Raw genomic sequence first — 21,345 nt, forward strand, 5'->3', positions numbered from 1 at the left:
CACATGATATCAAGAAATGATTGAAGGAATTGGGAAATTTTCATGTCCTGTACACAGAAAGCAGGACAAGTCCAAGCCCAACTAATTACCAATTCATTAGTCAATGATCATCATCAGTTAAGAGTTAGGTGGGGTCGTAAACTGCTACCAACCAGCACTTTCTTAGGAATAAACTGCTCACTAATGCTCAGGTTGGGTTCTACCAGGGCCACTCAACTTCTGACCTCATGACAGCCTTGGTTCAAATACTGAAAAAAAAATTGAATTTCAGTGCTGAGGTGAGAGTGACTGCCTTTGACATTTGACTGATTGTGACATCAAGGAACCCTAGAAAAACTGAAGTTTGTGGAAATCAGGGCAATTCTTTGCTGATTAGAGTCATACCTATCCCAGAGGAAGGTGGTAGTGGTTTATAGAGGTCAATCAATTCAGCTACATCTCTGCAGGTGTTTCTGAGGTTAGAGTTCTCAGGCCAACCATCTTCAGCTGCTTCAACACCTTCCATCGAAAGATCAGAAATGGGGATGTTCACCGATGTTTGCACATTATCTACATTACACCTACTATTTTGTAACTTGGTTCCTTTGTACCTAAGATGGTGTTGGGCATGGTGACTTTGTAAACTTTTCGTTGTATTCCTGTATCCCTGTACTCATGCACATGGGATAATAAAATCTAATTCTACTTCTAATTTTAACATTCAGCAACATTTACAAATCTTAGACATTGAAGGAGTCATGATCAAATGCAGGAAGATTTGGACAATATCCAAATGTGGGCTGATAAATGGCAAAGAACATTCACAGCATTCAATCACCATGATAATGACCATCTCCAACAAGACAGATATAGCCATCACCCCTTGACATTCAATGACATTACCATCTCCTACTACCAACATCCTGGGGGTTACTATAGAACAGAAACTGAACTGGACTGTACCCTCAAGAAGAATTCAGAGGCTAGGAATCCTTCAATAAATAACTCACCTCCTGACTCCCAAAGCCTAACCACCACTTACAAGGCCAAGTCAGAAGTGTGATGGAATTTTCCCCACCTGCTCCAACAACACTCAAGAAGCTTGATATCATCCAGGACAAAGTAGTCTGCTTAATTGGCACCACATCCACAACATTTTCTCCTTCTATAAGCTATGCTTAGCAGCAACACTGTGTAGGAAATGCATGTAGAAATTCCCAAAGGCTCCTTAGACAACGTCTGATGATGACCACTACCAACCAGAAGAACAAGAGTGGCAGATGCAAGGGAACACCACCACCTGCAAGTTTCCTTCCGAGCCACTCACTATCCCAACTTGGAAATATGTTGTTATTTCCAGGAAATATCCTGGAAATCGCTCCCTCACAGTGGGAGCACCTACATCAAATTGACTGCAGTGATACAAGAGGACAGCTTTGCGCCACCTTCTCAAGGGCAACGATGGATTGGCAATCCCACAAATGACTTTTTAAAAAATTACATGACAACATCCTAACCAATTCAGGTCGATTTGCCTGGTCCGAGAACCACGATTGACAGTTGGGTATCCTGTTGTGTCTCCATGCCAGTGATATCCCAATGAATCAGCACTCTTTTCTCTTGTAGTATATGTTGGCATCCCGTTTTTCCATGTCTAGCTGTTGCATCCTGATCCTGATAACTACAAGATGAAAAGCTTCAACTTCTTGTTTATTTTAAGCAATCTTTAAATTTTGTTTTCACTCTTTGTCTTACTTGACCTGTTCACAGTAAGTTACGAATGAAAACATTGAACAAGCTCCTGCACAGATCTTTGCAAGATACTAGCCACATCAATATCCAAAAAAAAATCTTAGATCATACATATTTTAAAATGTCAGCCTGCATTGTCCAATTTGCTAGTTACTTTCCAAATATGGCTACATGGCAACCCAGATGATTAGTGACTGGTAAATCAACAATAGACTCTGATATCTGGTTGGCATGGATGAGTTGGATCAAAGGGTCTGTTTCCATGCTGTACATTTCTATGACTCTATAATACTCACATCTGTAGTGTATAATTGCAAACTTTAACTTTTTGAGCATTTGTTGCTAATATGGTAAGATGAAAAGTAAAGTGTGATCATATTTTTGATCTCTGTATCTCTTCATTTCTTAGGTTATTCCTTATTGGCTATCTACTAAAATTGTAATGCAGTTGAAAATGACAACTTCAACATCATGAACACATTAGCAACCCAGTACAGAGAGTGTGATTATGTTAGCCAATTGGAATAACTGCTTCAGGCCAACAGAAGAAAACAGATCCAATTCCTGCAGGGCACAACGTGGCAATAGGCAATCAACAAACTACCACTTTCCTGATGGAGAGCAAAGGAAGTTTCTTTTTCAATTCATGCATGGAATATGGGATTAATTAGCTGAGCCAAAAACTGTTGCCTGTCCCTAGTTGACCTTGAGGAAGGCATTGCATTTGTATTAATATTAAATTTGATGATGGCAAAATATCAATTTTGATGGCTTAGATGAAAAATTAGAAGCTGCATTGTACTGTAACTAATAAATTCACAATATAATTACAAACTTTGATGAAAGAAAGACTGTAAGGTTGCATAATGAATTATGATAAATGTGTGTTAAATAATCATACAAATACAAAAATATGTATCTACGTCTTAGAAAGGCATTTTACATCTACAGCAGTGTAACGTAGCCATGCCTATGACTAGTCTGTGATGCTTATTGGGCAACACTAGATGAGACATTATTGTTATAAGCGTTGGAACCAAACTATTTTGTTTAATTTTCACATTGTTTCATTTCAGAAGCAACACTTTTTGATCAAAATCTGAACTTACCCTTTTCTGCTTTGCCTCACTGTTCATCTGCATGTTAGAGAAATATCAGACATTTGTATGACATTTCAATAATTCTTTAATACTTTCAACATCAACAGATATATGCAAAACTGAATAGAATTAACTATATATTATTGACTATATCACAACATAAAAGACATCTACATCTATCCACTTATATCTACAGTATTTTTGTCATACTTGGCCAAAATGCCAAGTATTTCTTTCCCTATTTTTTTCCTATCAGCAAGCTCTAACAAATTTGATTAAAAGATAACTATTAGGCATATCACAAATGAAAACTTCCCTGTAATTCTTGGCAATAATGGCATGGAACATTATACATATATGCAGACACTAGCACCCTTTGGTACTGCACTGGAGTGTGAGCCTGGAGCATACCACTGGTTTGGAACTTTACAATACAATCATGATGTGGATTAGATCAAACCCCCTCAAAATATATTAAAAAGATAGCCTACATCCCAATTTTTTTCTTATTTGTAAAGGCAGGTTTAAGGCATTCTGTTCCGGATGCAATTTGATTGGTCAGTCCACCAGCCTTGAAGGAAAACGTGTTTTATTTTTACATTATAGTTAAAATACAAACAAAAGAAAGAAGAATCAGAATAGCTTAAATCTATTGAAAACGTTCGCAAAATAATAGAGTATTTAGCTACTAAATAGCAACTCTTCCAATATAGTAACATCCCATAAACACACCCTTGGTGAAAACAAGTTCAGTAAAATTGATTGTCTCACATGCAATTCTAGCAACCATAAGAGAACCTAAGCTTTTAGCTGTTACAGAGAGAGGAATAACAGCTTCTACATCCAGCTTCAAAATCTCAGCAACTACTGAATGCTAAAACTAAAAGCCTGGTTCTATGGAAGCTTGATCCCACCCCTTCATGCTGCTTCTATTGTTCCAATGCTAAAAAAAAGCTTGCTGGGCTCAGAGCAGTCAGCTCAACTCCAAGTTTACAACACTTGCATTCAAAGGAAACATGGTTAGAGACATGACAGAACAAGTTCTTCTTAAAGCCACATCTCGTAACAATCTTCTAACTCAGGGGCAAGAATGCTATTAAGAATGCATTGATTTCTCACAGCCTAGGTTTAGACATGAGTTTTTGCCCAGAGTTGTGATACTTTGCATGGAATTTAAATCCTTCGGTCTGAGCAGATATGGTAAATGAACTAAGTTGTCTCCATTCCCTTTATACTCTACCTGTGAGACCAAAGAACATTTAAAGAGACTGTCCACATGAAAGAATCACTCTTGCACTAAAAAAAAGTGGGAATGTTAGCAGAGTGTACCTAGTTTTTAAGTTGTAAAATATTAGAAATGTTGCCTAAGATTTCTACATGGTTTCTGCCCAATGAAACACAATGAAATCTAGGTGAAAAGATATATAATAGTGTGAAAGATTTTGGAATTTTAGGCTTACGTGATTTATGCTCATAACTTTGAAAGATGACAACCCCTTGTGCTGAGGTTTCTGCAATTAATGATATACTTTCAAAACTCCCTTCACCATAAGCAGTCTCTAGACACAAATCTGGCCATGCTCACAAGGTTAGAATAATGAGTCTTCATTGATGACGTGGCTATCACATTGAAATTAGACTTTTGAACTGAAGGGCATTCTGTTTATTGTAATCCATCAATATTACCCTGAGTCAGTTTAAATGAGTTAGTAAACTGATTTGATGTACTGAAATCAATTGAAAACCAGCAGCATTAACGCAGTCATTTTTGAAGACTTTTATCTACATACAATAAATACTCACTGTTGAAGGCCACTGAGGTTCAGGAGGAATAGGATCCTGTATCTCAAGTTCATGCATTGTTTCTTCATAAATCCGACGTGCATCATTAATCCTAAAAATATTAAAACCAATTAAAAATTATAGGGTGAAGCCTACAAGAAATTAGCTTAATGTTGTTTTTGGTGAATTAAATGGAAAAATTTAGCTCCACAACATGTAGCACATCTTCTTCCTCCAGGGCACCATATTTAAAAGAGTGTTGCACACACAGTCAAACCCTGGCACTCCACAGCTGCCCTACAGAATCCCTGTGATTTGTCCTCGATATGGCAGATAGGGGTAAGTAGGCATCTTGCTTTGCAGACAGGGATCTGGAATTCCAGGTGAATAAGGTAGTGCAGGGGAAGGCAGTCCTCTTCCTCTCCCCTCTTTGTGCCAGCCTGGTTCAAGATTACCATCTGGGCCGGATAAAATGTTCAGCCATGTTGAAAGAAGGTCACTGACACTTTCCACTCCACCAGGGTAAGTACCACTACGTTCTCTCTGTTATCACATACTCACTCTGCTTCTGCTACTGCAACTGCTTCATGTCAAGGCTCATGGTTTACCATTCTCATTATTGAATGTAACCTTTTCGCTCGCACACTCTTATCCATCCTAACTACCAGCACTACTAAGGTTGCTTGGTATCTGCACTGCCTACTCATTCATTTGGAAGACTTTGCCATTTTTCCTTCATCTCATTCCACCTTTCTGTTTCTCTCATTATAGGATATAACAGCCCATTATAGAGCACAAAGATTGGTGGGCACTTGACAGTCAGCTCCTCACCCTCTATTTTCGCCCTCACCAGCAAGGACCTAGACCAGTCCTATTGAGACAGTGAAATATCCATGTCCCAGCAACCAATAAAGAAGCTTGTCTGTCGCTTTACTGCTTCCCTTACCTCACTGTGAATGGTTTCTTAACATCCCAGAACTTCTACTTCTTGATCACATTCTCCTTTTTGTCTCCTGCAGGCATGAGCAGTATCAGCATGGTCTCTGCAGGCAAGGGAATAGCCTGAAAGATATTCCCTTCTCTACCTCTGAGGAAGAAAGTGTGGATGCCTGAAAGGCCAGCTAATGCTAGCCCACCAGCTCAGATCCTGGTTGACATCTTAGCTAGATTACTATCAGGAGCAATTGCCAATGAGCACATCACCATTATGTTTCTGCAGCTGACTGAGGAAGAAATGCCTCATGTCACTTACACTCAGAAGATTGCCAGAGTCCAATATCCCTTTTCCATCAATAATCAATTGTTCTCTTCACTTATGTATTGAGTTGGCCTTCTTTCAGAATTGCTATCCCCATTGCATCCCAGCATGCTGCTTCCAAACCCCACAATTAACTTGCTCAGCTTCCTTCTTCCCTGACAATCCACCCTTGACTTTTAATAGATGGACTACCAGGTCTGACTGTGTTTCACCCTCATGAGTGACCTAAATGAATAGCTCTGAACAATGAGTCACCAGACGTCTGATTGATGTCTCTACAGCTTCCTGACTGACTTCCCATGACTCCCAGACTGGTTGCATTTGACCCATTGAGATGAGCATGGCCTACTCTCCTTGGATTTTAGAGGTTCAACCCCCCTGACTATGACTGCCTCAAGTAGTTATCTGACTGTGCCCAACCCTTTGCACTGGTAATGAAGGCTGTACTTGGTTTACAATGCTGGGAACCACTGACTGAAGGGTATCTCCCTCGACTTGACCAAGGTCTCTCTCTCTCAGATTTTGAAACTTAGTTTTGAAACTTGAAGCACATGCAGTGTGTTTGGTGTGCACATGGCTGGCATATAATGCATGCAAGATTGAGTAGCACTATGATGTATAGTAAGATGCCTGGTTCTATGGATGGGGGTTATGTGTGGTTGCTGCGTAAGAAATGTGCCCTATGATGGTGGTGCCAGTTGTCCATGATAGAGGTCTGATGGAGCAAATGAGTTGGAGTTGCCAGGTAACTGCACTGAAATTCATTGTCTAGTTTCTGTGAGAGAGTAGGAGGATGAAGTACTGCATATTCATAAGATAAGATTAAGTAATCATGTTAATGCATGTTATGCATGCAAATAAGTCTTTCCTTGCTCACTAGCAAGAAACCAGTCTTGCCATACAACAATTGGTTAGAAAATGTGGTGTTGCGATCTCAATAAGATGCTTGTGGATGTTGGGATGATTGCTTCTGTAGTTCAATATTTGGACCGTGTGTGTTATTTTCCTGTAGAAGCTGGTTTGAAGTTTCCCATTGGCTGTTTGTTTTTGTTTTCCTCCTCTTTAGTGAATTTTATGCCAGTAAGGGTATTATTGATGGTCTTGAAGGTTACCTCTAATTTGTTTTGTTTAGTAATGACAAAGGTGTCATCCACGTAGTGGACCCAAAGTTTGGGTTGGATGGTTGGCAGAGCTGTTTGTTTGAGTTTCTGCATTACTGCCTCTGCTAAGAACCCTGATATCGGAGACCAAAACTTGATTTATATCAGCCTTAAATATATTAAATGATCCAGTATCCGCAAAATCCTTTCAGGTAGAGAATTCTAAGTATTCATATTCTTAAGAGTGAAAACATTTCTCATCTCTGACCTAAATAACCATCAAGTACACATGGAATTAAAATTGAAATTGAAATCTAAATCCACTTATCTTGAGACTGTGCCCTCATGTTCTGTAATCAGAAGAAATAAACTTGTAGTCGTAAATATCCTAGCAAGCCCCTTCAATTAGAATCATCTTTTATTCTTTTAAACTCAAGAGAAAGAAACCTAATTTACTCACCCTCGCCAGTAAAAGTCTGTCTCATCCCAGGGATCAAACTAGGGAACTACTGCTGCACTGCATCCAACTCACATATATTCTTCTTTAAAATTGAATAGAATATTCCAGATGTGATCTCACCAAGGCCCTGTACAACTGTAGCAAGACTTCTTTATTCTTGTATATCAAAACCTTTGCAAAAAAAGCAAATATGCCATTTGCCTTCCTAATTGCTTACTTTACTGCATGCTAACTTTCTGTGTTACTTGCATGCAGAGACCCAGGTCCCTCTGAACAACATCACAAATTTCACAACTTTCAAAAAATATTCTGCTTTTCTATTCGTATAACTAAAATGAATAAGCTCAAATCTCCACACATTGTGTCAACTGCCCCTTTGTTGCCTACTTACTTAACCTGTGTATATCTCAATGCAGCCTCTTTGTGTCCTTGCCATACCTAGTTTTGTATTATCAGAAAACTTGTATTATCAATACCTCTCACCCATTTTGCTTCCCATATGAAACATCAATATCGTCTCCAACTATATTAGACAGGAGGGTTAATACGTGAATGCTGAAATTGAGAAAACTACTTGGTTCCAAAGGATAGTCTTATCCAACAAATGCCACATTTTCAAAAATCCAACTTACATAATTTTGCTAAGTAGCTGCTCCTGGTACTTATACCAACTATAACTCATGAGTTTGCTTGTAGCAAATTCATTATTCAGTACTGATTCAGGTGTAGGAAGTATAGGAGGCAGTCGAATTCGAACCTTGTCAGATTCGGGTGCACAGGTACTTTTCTTTGTCGACTTCATCTAAATTAATGAAAAAAATAAGGAAAATGTAATTATTGCCAAAAATCGCTTCAATTTGATTTTCACAATTAATGGAAAGAAAGACTTGAATTTATGTCTTGAACTCATGAACTCTCAAAGAGTATGGTATTCAATTAAGTATTTTTGAAATGTAGTCAGTGTTATAATGTAGGGAATGCAGCAGCCAATTTTCACGCAGCAAGCTTTTATACACAGCAATGTGTTGATGTTTAGATAATCTGTTTTCAGTAATCTGTTCTCTAGATTAAAAAAATGCCATGGGTCTATTATCAGCGGCACAGTGGCTCAGTGGTTAGCACTGCTGCCTCACAGCGCCAGTGAGCCGGGTTCAATTCCCATCTCGGGCAACTGTCTGTGTGGAGTTTGCACATTCTCCCCGTGTCTGTGTGGGTTTCCTCTGGGTGCTCTGGTTTCCTCCCACAGTCCAAAGATGTGCAGGTTAGGTGAATTGGCCGTGCTAAATTGCCCATAGTGTTAGGTGCAGGGGTAAATGTAGGGGAATGGGTCTGGGTGGGTTGCTCATCGGAGGGTCGGTGTGGACTTGTTGGGCTGAAGGGCCTGTTTCCACACTAGGGAATCTAATCTCAAAATCACTGAAAGAGCATAATGGGCTTTGTTTAGCATCTGATCCACAAGGCTGTATCTCACACAGTGTAATACATCTTCAGAGTATCAACTAGACCTTTGTGCTCAGTGTTTTGGAATGGAACTTGGACCTACATCCTTCTAACTTTGAGGAACCGAAGATGACATAGTTAAGTAATGCAGATTTAAAGAATATGAAGATAACTTCCAAACTTGGCTCAGGATAAAAACAAATGGCAGTGGATGGTGCTTTCTGCTCAGTGTTCCTTTTCAATTATTTTAATGAAAGGAAAAATTAGATTGACATGTTTCTCATTTTACAGGTCCTATTTATTTTCTGGACATTAACATCCACCAACATTCTAACCTACTATGGCCCTCAAACCACATCTTTGTCTGCTATTACCTCTCCTGCCTTTTCTAAGTTCAAGTTGCCCATGACACCTACATCATTTTGAAGGAAGGTTATGCTTCAGTTATCCAGGGCATTAAAAAGTCTACATTTGGAGAACCATGTACAGGATTGGTCGCCATATTTATGAAAGAATGTAAATGCAATGGGGGTAGTTCATATAAGATTTATTAGACTAATACTTTTAACTTGGGTAGGTTGTCTTATGAGAAAATGTTGTACAGGCTAGGCTTGATTTCACTGAAATTTAGGGGAGTTATAGGTGACTTGATTGAAACATTAAAATCCTGAGGACTCTTGATAGGGTAAATGCAGTAAAATCTAAAGCTAGAAGCTGCTGTTTAAAATAAGGGATTTTCTATTTAAAACAGAGTTGAAGAGATTTATTTCTCACAGAAGATCTTTGGACTTCTCCTCCCCAAAAGATGAAGGAAGCAGACAGAGTTTTTGATATTTTTAAGGCAGAGAACATAATTCTAAAATGAAAAGTTAATGGTTAAAAAGTAATATGGAGTAATCAGATTAACCATGATCTTATTGTTCAGCAAAGTAGGGGTTAAGTGATCTACTTCTGCTCCGAACTCCTATATTTGCAAATATATATATACTCATACCCTGCTCTCTAAAACTTATTTCAATTTCTGCTCTACGTTCTCATGCCATTTAATATTGATAATGTTTCCTGCCCCTTCAGTACTGCACCCTTACCTTTCAAATTTGCCATCAGCAATTCAACCTTAAAGAACTCATTCTTGATCCCTTTATCTTAACAAATTGTCACACCATCTCAACTTCCATTTCCTTTGCAAAGTTCTGATTTTGCCTTGCAAATCTGTCCTCATCTTTCCTACAACTTAATATTTGAACCTTTACAATCACATTTCCACTCCAGGCACAAAACTGAACCCCAATTCTTCTTCATCGCAAAAGCGATATGTTACACCTCCTAGCTCATAAACTAGCTCATCACCAACTTTGCCTCAGATTATCTGCTACTAAAATTGACACTCTTGCTTCTTCCCTACAAGCTTTATTATTCATAGGTTTCATTAAAGACCACTTTTCATTCACATGTAAACATTCAAAATGTTACTACTGATGTTCTAACCCAAACCAAAATCCAACTTGAATAAATTAGATTCCAATGCACCGACGCCAGGATTTTAAAATTTTCATCTTCAGGTCAAAATCTAACCATGCTTCTTCCATGTTGCGACAAACTCCAGTCCCATTGCTACAAGAACTTTGGAACTTTGAATTTCAGGCCTGTTCTGTATCCCCTGTGGTCTTGCCCCTTACATAGGCAGATATGCCATCAACTGGCTAGGATCTAAGCTCTAGAATTCCTTCCTTAAACTTCTACACTCTTTCTCCTCCCATTCCTTGTGGAAACCTACTTCTCTAACTCAGACTTTAGTCACAATGCTAACATTTCCTAATGCGGCCAGCTGTCATGTTTTATTAAGGAAATGCTATGTTACAGGTGGTATACTAATGTCTATTTTATCTATCTTGGAATTACTTCATATTTGAATTCCGCTAAAAAGACTTCCCGTGCTAAAATATCAAAGAGGACCATATCAGAGCCAGAAATGACATTCCATGTTACTGTAACAAAAGCAAACTAATCTTTCTTGATCTGCTTGCAACTTTGATGTGGTTGACCATGCTATTCTCCTCCAACTCTTCTCACAGTCATCCAGCTGTGTGTGGCTGCTCTCATCTAATTACATTCTTACTTATATTATGAGAGCTACAGTATCTAGTGCAATTGCTTTATTTCCTGATTCTGCAGTATTCCCTTGGTAACCCCAACCATTAATCCTTGGCACCTTCCGATTTCTCATTTACAAGCTGCACGTTGGCGAAATCGTCCAAAGACAAAGATTTTCGTTTGCACAATAACACTCAGCTCTACCTACCCATGGCTTCTATCAACCTACTTACAGTTGCTTAACTATCAAACTGACATATTGTTCTGGATGAGCAGAAATTTCTCTAATTAAACATAGGAAAGACTAAAATAATATTTTTTTGGTCCCCACCACACCTCCATTCCCTAGCTGCCAACCCATCTCTCTCTCTCTGGCAACTCTGCGATTAAACAAGACTGTTTGCAACCTCAATGCCATATTTGACCCCAAGGTGTATCCTTACCACATATCATGCCATCTCTAAAATGTATATTTCCATTTTCATAACATTACCTGAATGTATCCCTGCCTCAGCTCATCTATTACTGCCTTTGTTTACCCTGGACTTGAACATTTTAATGGACCCCTAGTTATCTCTCACATGCTACCATCCATAAAGTAGAGGCCATCCAAAATGCTGCTGCCTGTATTCTAACACCCCTTCTAAAATCACACATCGTCTCAGCAGACCATCATCAGAAAAAGACAATTCGTGGTATTTTAAACTGAAAGTCAAAATGCCTCAGATGAGGGAAGATGTTGAGAAGGAGAATCTTTCATGGTAACTTCAGCTGTGCTGGAAATTGAACCCCAATGTTGGTGTCACTCTGCATTGTAAGCCAGCCATCCAAGCTAAACTAACCCCTACACTCAGGACATAATGTACATGCAAGTAGTTGTTGGTTGTGTCAATAATGCACCAAAATAGCTGTGATCAAACTAACAAATTGCATTCTATTTGTCTATGATAAAAGTAAACCAGTCCCCTCCTTTTCAATCTATCTACTGCCTTTGACACATTGACCACATGAAGCTCATCCAATATCTCTCCACTGTCATCCAACTAATTAGGACTGTACTTAAATTGATTCTATTCTTCTTCATCTTATTATAACTAGAATAACATCCAATGGCTTCAGTTCCTGCTCCACCCAACTGCCTCCAGTGTCCACTAAAGATTTATCCTTGCAAAAATGCAGATCTGGCAGCATCTGTGAAGAGAAACCAGAGTTAACATTTCAGGGTCGGTGAAATGTTAACTCTGATTTCTCTTCACAGAAGCTGCCAGATCGCTGAGCTTATCCAGCAATTTCTGTTTTTGTTTCTGATTTACAGCATTCACGGTTTTTGTGGTTTTTATAAAAAAACTATCTTTGTTCCACGTACCTTGTTTCCAAATACATATTGCATTAGATTTCACACGAGTGCATACATCCTCAATGCTATATTAACACCACCACCAGCACCTCCACCCCTCTATTGTTGGTAAATTATCAGATTGCTTGTCTAACATCCTGTAATGGATGAATAAAAATTTCCTCCCAAAACAATTGGGAAGAACAAAACCACTATTTTTGCTGTCTGTGATAAATTCCCTTCCTGAGGCCAAACCAGATTGTTTATAACTGTGGTATCACATTTCACCCCAAGATGAGCTTTAGACCACATACCCAATGCGTCACTAAAACTGCATATATTCACACCAGAGCATTGACAATACCTGAACTCAGCTGATGCTGAAACCCTCATTCATGAGTTTGTTACCTCCAAATATGACTAATGTAAAACACTCCTGGCTGGTCTCCTACAACATCAGCCAGAAATGTTGAGTGGATGATCAATTCCATTCACCCCAATTCCCATCCTGTGAAGACCTAATATCACAGATTTAATCATCAGCCAATTTTATTCCATTTTCATGATATTAACAGATGACTGAAGGAGTGCACCAGAACCAGCCACACCCCTTGACAAGCTGTTCCAGTACAGCCACCAGACTAGCAACTACTGTATATAGCAATGTAAAAAATTATTAAGGTATGTCCTCTACACAAAACAAGACAAATTCAACAGAGCCAAATTCCACCTCACTGATCTATTCTTTATCATTAGCAAAGTGATAAAAGAGGTCATCAACAGTGCATTCAAGCTACACATACTCAGCAATAACGTAAGCACTAATGGTTAGTTTGGATTTCATAATGGCTACTCAGCTCCTCATTGTAGCTATGGTCCAAACATCAATAAAATAGCTGAACACCAGAGCTTTGTGTAAGAGTAACGCCCTTGACATCAAAGTAGCATTTGACCGAAGGAGCCATCCAAGGAGTCCTGGCAAAACATATGTCAATGGGAAAGTCTCCATTGATTGGAATTATACCAAGCACCACAGAAGGGTAGTTGTGTTTGTTGGTCAATCATTTTAGTCCCATGTCATCACTAGAGGAATACTTCAGGGTAGATATTTCCCAGCTGTTTAGTGGTGTTATTATACGAGACCAAATATCCTAAATTAATCTAGTCCCATTTGCCAGCACTTGGCCCATTTCCCTCTAAACCATTCCTATTTATGTACCCATCTAGATGCCTTTTAAATGTTGTAATTGTGCCTTTTCAAGTTGCACTGAAGGGTCTGTTTCTATGTTCTATATCTCTATGACTCTGGAGCAAGGTGGGACTTGAACCCAAACCTCCTGGCCCAAAGGCAGGGACATTATCACTGCACCACAAGCATTAACACCTCAGGGTAGTGTTCTCGGCCTAACCATCTTCAGCTGCTTCATCAATGACCTTTCCTCCATCACAAGATCAGAAGTGGGGATGTTCACTGTCAATTGGACCATGGTTAGCACTATTTCTGACTTCTCAGATAGTGAAACAATCCATATCACTCCCTCCACCAAAGACACACAATAGCAGCAGTATGTACTGCTTACAAGGTGCACTGTAGCAACTCACCAAGACTTCTTCAACAGCACCTTCTAAATCTATGATTTCTATCACCTACAAGGACAAGTGCACCAGATGCCTGGGAAACCCACACCCTGTCAGTACCCACCCAAATTACACACTATCCTTATTTGCTACTATATTACTGTTTCTGCGCTGTTGCTATATCAAAAATCTGGAACCCCACTCCCTAACAGCATGAGTATACTTACACCCGATAGGTAAAAACAATGACTGCAGAAGCTGGAAACCAGATTCTGGATTAGAGTGGTGCTGGAAAAGCACAGCAGTTCAGACATCGTCCAAGGAGCAGGAAAATCGACGTTTCGGGCAAAAGCCCTTCATCAGGAATACGGTTCAGTTCCAAGTTCTCACAAGCAATTAGGGATGGACTATAAATGCTGGTCCAGCCAGTGGTTCCAAAAACTTGTTAACAATGGGGAAAAAAACAATTCTACCTTAGGGTCATCCAAAACTCAGGTGCTAATGTCATTAGTTGCACCAAGTTCTATTACCCCTCTGCTCGGTGATATACACCAGTTCCTGATTACTGTATGACTTTTGTTTTCAAATTCCTCTTTTATCTCACCTCTCCTGTCTCTGTCATTTTTCCAAGTCCCACAATATTGGAAGATTCCTGCGCTATTCCCAATTCTTGACTCTTGACTAACTTGCCTTGCTCCAACATCAGTAGACGAATCTTCAGCTGCGCAGGCTCTAAGCACTATAAGTCTCGGAGGCTCTTTCCTTCTTTAAGACAGTCACAAAGCAAACCTATGATACTTTCTTTTGGGGGCATCAAATCATGCTTGCAAAACCTCCCGGTAAACAACTTAAGATGTTTATGACTTTATGGGTGCTTTATTAATACGGGACCAACTGTTGTAAGTTTCAGGAAATGTCATTTAAAGTTCGCTTCAAATCAGCTTCGAGATAAACCTACTGCTGGAAATATGCAACCCTTTGCTGTATTCGCTTTATATATTGAAATGAAAACAATACATGTACCACTGACAATGGACTGTGTGACATGGACTAATCCAGTATGGGGAAGTCAGAAATAGTGCTCAGCATTGACACATCAATGTGCGATCACATCAAATCAAAACTATAGATGTTACGACACTGTTATCCTTGTTTATATAAATATCAATGTTAGCACGATTCACTTTGCAGTGAGCAAAGACCGTATAATTATACTTGGGACTCAGAAACGATTCATTCTGGTCCACACGCAGCCACTTCCTTAACCGATAAGATTCAAGGTAGAGTGAGGCAGCTACAAACTCTCCTTCACAAATGCCCTCAAGTTTGAAGACCCCTCACTGCGGATAGCTGCACACATGCGGGGTGACTTACTTTGGCAGCGCGTGTTTGATCTCGTCCACGGCGGATCCCAGCGGACAGCCGCCGTTACCACCGCCGCCGCAAACAACCTGGTTACCATGGAGACGGGACTTCCGGCCCGGCCGAGGTTACTTCCGGCACGTCTCTCTCCCGATCCCTGACGATGGAGCGTCAGGTGCAGCTCCTTCAATTGTGTAAATTGGGTCTCTTAGTTATCGTTCCATCACATCTTACTTAAAAACCTGGTTGATCATTTATGTAAAAGTCTGTTTAACTTTACAGTAGCTTTTCCTGGTGGAATTTTTTTGTCAGGATTCTCTATGTCGAATCAAAGCAGCTGGCGGCACGGCTGGAAGAACCGGGCAGTCCTACTCTCGCAGAAACGTTTTGTTTCCTCGGAATAGCGAATTTATCTGTTTAAAAATGACCATTCTGATATGTATCTGAAGATGCGTTCCTCATCTTCATTTCTCGATGCCAGACAAGGGGTGTGCAGTTTAGAGATCGTAGTAAATTCGGAAAAAAGGTACTAGTGAGACCCACGGCTGGAACACTGAACAGTTTTCGGCCCCTGGGTAAAAACAAGGACTGCAGATGCTGGAAACCAGAGTCTAGATTAAAGTGGTGCTGGAAAAGCACAGCAGGCCAGGCAACATCCGAGAAGCAGGAAAATCGACGTTGCAGGCAAAAGCCCTTCATCAGGAATAGAGTTTTCGGCCCCTATCTAAGGAAAAATATACTGTACTGGCATTGGATGAACTCCAGAGATATTAACTTGGCTAATCCCGGGTATTTGTATGAGGATGGGTTGAGTAGATTGGACCTATAATCATTGGAGTTTAAAAGAATGAGGTGACTTTATTGAAACATAGAAGATTGTTGGAGGATTGCACAGGGTAGATGTGCAGCGGGTTGCTTCACCTTGTGGAGAGTCTAGGACCAAAAAGCATAATCTCAGAGCAAAAGGTCACACATTTAGGACAGAAATAAGGACTATCTTCTAAGGGTAGTAAGTCTGGAATTTTTTACCATGGGCTATCAAGGCTGGGTTATAGAGTCATAGAGATGTACAGCATGGAAACAGACCCTTCAGTCCAACCCGTCCATGCCGACCAGAGATCTCAACCCAATCTAGTCCCACCTGCCAGCACCTGGCCCATATCCCTCCAAACCATTCCTATTCATATACATTAAGTAAAAAGTTAAAAATCACACAACACCAGGTTATAGTCCAACAGGTTTAATTGCAAGTACCATCTTTCGGAGTGCTGCTCTTTCATCAGCTGGTTAAGTATTCTCTGGTCTGATATTTTTATCAATATAATCAGGGTGGTAGGGTAAAGGCAAGAAACTGTGGAGGATTAATCAGATTAGCCACGATCTGGTTGAATATTGGAGCTGATTCAATAGGTTGAATGGTCCACTCTACTTCTATGTCTTACAGGTTTATAACGTTATCGAGAAATAAAAAAAGGATAAAACTTAGTAGAATACAAATGGCAAAACTATAGCCATGGTGAGAGAATTTATTTCAGGAAAAGAGGATTCTGGGTAATCCAAGATGGAGAATGGGGAGAAAATTATGGCTGTAAGAGCTGCTCTTTTTTTGAGGTAGTTTAGGTGTTGAGATGATTTCCTTGAATTCCAGAAGCAGCAATTACTGTTTTATATGCTGTTGCATTTTTTTTGGAACTTCGGAGAAAAATTGTCAGAACAATGGCACTTTTAAAAGGGAGAAAGATAGACAAAGACAGCATGTACATGGTCAGCGAAGGAGAGGAAGAAACCTACACTGCTAACTGACACAGTAGTGAATCTGCACAGTTGCTGCCTTTGCTCTTTGCATTATGTAACTCTGAACATCGGAGTCCGTCTAGGAAAAATTAACAAACACCAAAATTCACAACTGATCTTGAAAGAACCTGTGTGGGAGAGCTCATAACACAGGAACAGATAAGTTCAGTTTTTAACATGTAACCTTGCTGTAAGTCTACAGTAGTGAGTAGAGTGGGTTCTATCTAGTTTATATTTTTAAAATGTAATCTATCAGTATTAAGTTAGCCTAGAGCACATTTTTAGGGCAAAAGGACAGTGCTATTTTCTGGGTCTGTAAATTGTGAAGGAGCAAAGATGGTCTTTAGTAGAGTGATACGCTCATCTTGTTGGATGAGCGAGTTTCTGGAGAGATTACATGTTACTGAGGATTATGTCTGCAGGAAGTGTGTTTGGTTGGAAATCCTATCAAATCAATTGGATTGGTTGGAGCAACGGTTAGAGGCAATGATGGAGTGTGATGGATGGCAGTTAAAGGGAGAAACGCTCCAGATACAGTCAGATAAATGGGTTAACTACAGGAAAGGTAGGATAGCTAGGTAAGTAGTGGCTATCCCCATTTCAAACAAGTTTGTTGTCTTGAAAAAATGTAGGGGGGTGATGGACTCTCAGGGGAACATGGCATGAACTGCCAAGTTTCTGGTATCAAGACAGGCTCTAACGAAATGAGGGGTACATCAGGTTCCAAGCGATTGATTGTGATAGGGGATTCTCTAGTCAGAGGCACAGACAGATGTTTCTGTGGCCAGCAGTGAAAAGTCAGAATGGTGTGTTGCCTCCCTGCTGCCAGGATCAAGGATGTTTCGGAAACGGTGCAGAATGTTCTTAAAAGGGGTGAGAGACCAGCTGGAGGTCATCATACATATTGGAACCAATGATATAGGAAGGGAAAAGGATGTGATTCTGAAGGAAGAATATAGGATTTGGCAGGAATTTAAAAAGGAGGTCCTTGAGAATAGTAATATCTGGATTACTCACTGCTACGAGCTAGTGAGGTAGGACAAGGAGGATAGAGCAGATGAATGCGTGGCTGAGGAGCTGGTACATGGGAGAAGGATTCACATTTTTGTATCATTTGAATCTCTTCTGGGGTAGAAGTGACTTGTACAAGGAGGATGGATTGCAACCAAATTGGAAGGGGACTAATATACTGCCAGGGAGATTTGCGCGAGAAAATTTAAACAAGTATTGGGGGGGGGAGGGGGAGATAGTGAGGAAAGAAATCAATCTGAGACTGGTATAATTGGGAAAGGGAGCGAGTCAAACAGTCAGGGTAGGAAAGAACAAAGAGTACAAAGTAGAACTGATAAACTGCATTTACTTCAATGCAAGAGGCCCAACAGAGAAGGCAGATAAACTCAGGGCATGGTTAGGAACATGGGACTGGGATTTCATAGCAAGAACAGAAACATGGCTCAAGGATGGGCAGGATTGGCAGCTTAATGTTCCAGGATACAAATGTTCTAAGGATAGAAAGGAGGGCAAGAGAGGAGGGGGAATGGCATTTTTGATAAGGGATAGCATTACTGCTGTACTTTGGGAGGATATTCATGGAAATATATCCAGGGAAGTTATTTGGATGGATCTGAGAAATAAGGAAGGGATTATCACCTTATTGGGATTGTATTATAAACCCCCTAATAATCAGCAGGAAACTGAGAAACAGATTTGGAAGGAGATTTCAGTTATCTCTAAGTATAATAGTATGGTTATGGTAAGAGATTTTAACTTTCCAAATATAGACTGGGACTGCCATAGCATTAAGGGTTTAGATGGGGAGGAATTTAAGTGTGTACAAGAAAATTTTCTGATTCATTATGTGCATGTTCCTACTAGAAAAGGTGCAAAACTTGACCTATTTTTGGGAAATAAGGCAGGGCAGGTGACTGAGGTGTCAGTGGGGGAGCACTTTGGGGCCAGTGACCATAGTTCTATTAGTTTTAAAATAGCGATGGAAAAGGATAGACTGGATATAAAAGATGGAAGTTCTAAACTGGAGGAAGGCTAATTTTGACAGTATGAGACAAGAACTTTCAAAAGCTGACTGGGGGCAGATGTTCGCAGGTAAAGGGACGGCTGGAAAATGAGAACCTTTCAAAACTGACATAACAAGCGTCCATTATATTCCTACAGGTTTAATTGGAAGCACTAGCTTTCGGAGTGCTGGAGTACAACCACCTGATGATGTAATGCTTCCACTTAAACCTGTTGGACTATAACCTGGTGTTGTGTGATTTGTAACTTTGTATACTCCAGTCTAACACCAGCATCTCCAAATCAGTAAATTCCTGTTAGGGTGAAAGGAAAGGCTGGTAGGTGTAGGGAATGCTGGATGAGTAGAAAAATTGAGGTTTTGGTTAAGAAGAAAGCATATTGGGCGGCACAGTGGTTAGCACTGCTGCCTCACAGCGGCCAGAGACCCGGGTTCAATTCCCGCCTCAGGCGACTGACTGTGTGGAGTTTGCACGTTCTCACGTTCTCTCTGTGTCTGCGTGGGTTTCCTCCGGGTGCTCCGGTTTCCTCCCACAGTCCAAAGATGTGCAGGTCAGGTGAATTGGCTATGCTAAATTGCCCGTAGTGTTAGGTAAGGGGTAAATGTAGGGGTATGGGTGGGTTGCGCTTCGGCGGGGCGGTGTGGACTTATTGGGCCGAAGGGCCTGTTTCCACACTGTAAGTAATCTAATCTAATCTAATCATATGTCCAGTATAGACAGGAGAGATAGAGAATCCTTAAACTCGATTATCCAAATGAGATGGGCAGGCACGATCTTTTGGATAATTCATTATGCCGTTAATTGATTCACTGCCTTTCCTCTGGGGCTTAGTTTTCTGTAAAGTCCACTCCCTGTTCAGGAGACTGTGCAGCATCACACCATGCACAAGCACCCGTGCGCTACCCATCCAAGACTGCCCCCACCGCTATCTAACACCATCCCCTGCCTGAGCCCAACCCCGTCCAACAATCCACCCCACCTGCCAGACTGGACACCAACAACATACACAAACTTTTCACTGCAACATTTTGATAGGTTCCAACCTTGCCCTGTACAGAACAACGTTGGAGATTATCTGGGGGAGGGGTGGGGTTTAGGGTGAACGCCTGCGTAGAACTCCACGGAAAGTGTAGGGGGAGAGAGAGGGTGGGAAGTCAGTCATTTGGAGACGGTGCCCAGGCTCCCATCGATGTCCAGGATTGTTCTCGGCAGCATTTCAGTAAAATGAGTTCACTTTTAATCACTAAACAAAAAATACGATCAGCATTGGAAATACATCTTTGATGTAATGTTTCTATTGGGGCCTCGAGATCTTTGGATAATTGATATTTGGATAATCGAGATTCCTCTGTATACTTAAGGGGGGAATTCAGGATGGCAAAAATGGGGACATGAGATAGCTTTGGCAAATAGGGTTAAGGAGAATCCAAAGGGATTCTATAAATACATTAAGGACGAAAGGGTAACGAGGGAGAAAATAGGGCCCGTCAAAGATCAGCAAGGCACCCTATGGGTGGAACCACAGGACAGGGGGGAAGATACTGAGTACTTTGCATCAGTGTTTACTGTGGAGAAGGACATGGAAGATATAGAATGTGGGGATTTAGATGGTGACATCTCAAAACATGTCCATGTTACTGAGGAGCAGGTGCTGGATGTCCTAAATGCATAAAAGTGATAAATCCCCAGGACCTGATCAGGTGTACCTTGATCAGGTGATATTTGTATCATCAATAGTCACAGGTGAGGTGCTGGAAGATTGGAGGTTGACTCATGTGGCGCCACTATTTAAGAAAGGGGGTAAGGAAAAGCCAATGAACAATCGATTGGTGAGCCTGAGAGTTTTAGGCAAGTTGTTGAAGGGAATCCTAAGGGACAGGATTTACACGTATTTGGAAAGGTAAGGACTGAATAGGCATAGTCAGCATGACTTGAGCAATGGGAGATCATATCTCATGAACTTGATTGAGTTTTTAAAGAAGTAACAAAGAGGTTTGATGAGGGCAGAATGGTAGATATGATCTATATGGACTTCAGTAAGGCATTCAACAAGGTTCCCCATGGGAGACTAGTTAGCAAGGTTAGATCTTATGGAATACAGGGAGAACTGGACATTTGGATACAGAACCGGCTCAAAAGGTAGAAGATAGAGTTGCTTTTCAAATTCGAGGCCTGTGACCAGTGGAGTTCCACAAGGATCAGTGCTGGGTCTGGTACTTTTAGTCACTTATACAAATGATTTGGATATGAACATAGGAGCTATAGTTAGTATTCTCA

General features: G+C 40.5%; 1 protein-coding gene across 2 annotated transcripts in view; it reads right to left on the minus strand.

Moving 5' to 3' along the window:
• The window catches only part of dnah12 (dynein, axonemal, heavy chain 12), a 284,710-nt gene extending 269,412 nt beyond the window's left edge, over positions 1–15,298 (minus strand). Inside the window, exons 1-4 of one of the 2 annotated variants that reach the window (XM_043708118.2) lie at positions 15,254–15,298; positions 8,064–8,233; positions 4,635–4,725; positions 2,841–2,867 (exon numbers count right to left, since the gene is read on the minus strand). In XM_043708118.2, coding sequence (XP_043564053.1) covers positions 2,841–2,867; positions 4,635–4,725; positions 8,064–8,233 — 288 coding nt within the window. In that variant the 5' untranslated portion in view covers positions 15,254–15,298. Of the gene's footprint in view, positions 1–2,840; positions 2,868–4,634; positions 4,726–8,063; positions 8,234–15,253 lie in introns of those variants that run through there. The other variant, XM_087994328.1, reaches the window with a different exon arrangement.
• Between the last annotated feature and the right edge of the window lie 6,047 nt (positions 15,299–21,345).

The sequence above is a fragment of the Chiloscyllium plagiosum genome, unplaced genomic scaffold, assembly GCF_037043375.1.
Source record: "Chiloscyllium plagiosum isolate Xiang-an unplaced genomic scaffold, Cpla_swu_hap1 HiC_scaffold_14, whole genome shotgun sequence".
Classification (NCBI taxonomy): domain Eukaryota; kingdom Metazoa; phylum Chordata; class Chondrichthyes; order Orectolobiformes; family Hemiscylliidae; genus Chiloscyllium; species Chiloscyllium plagiosum.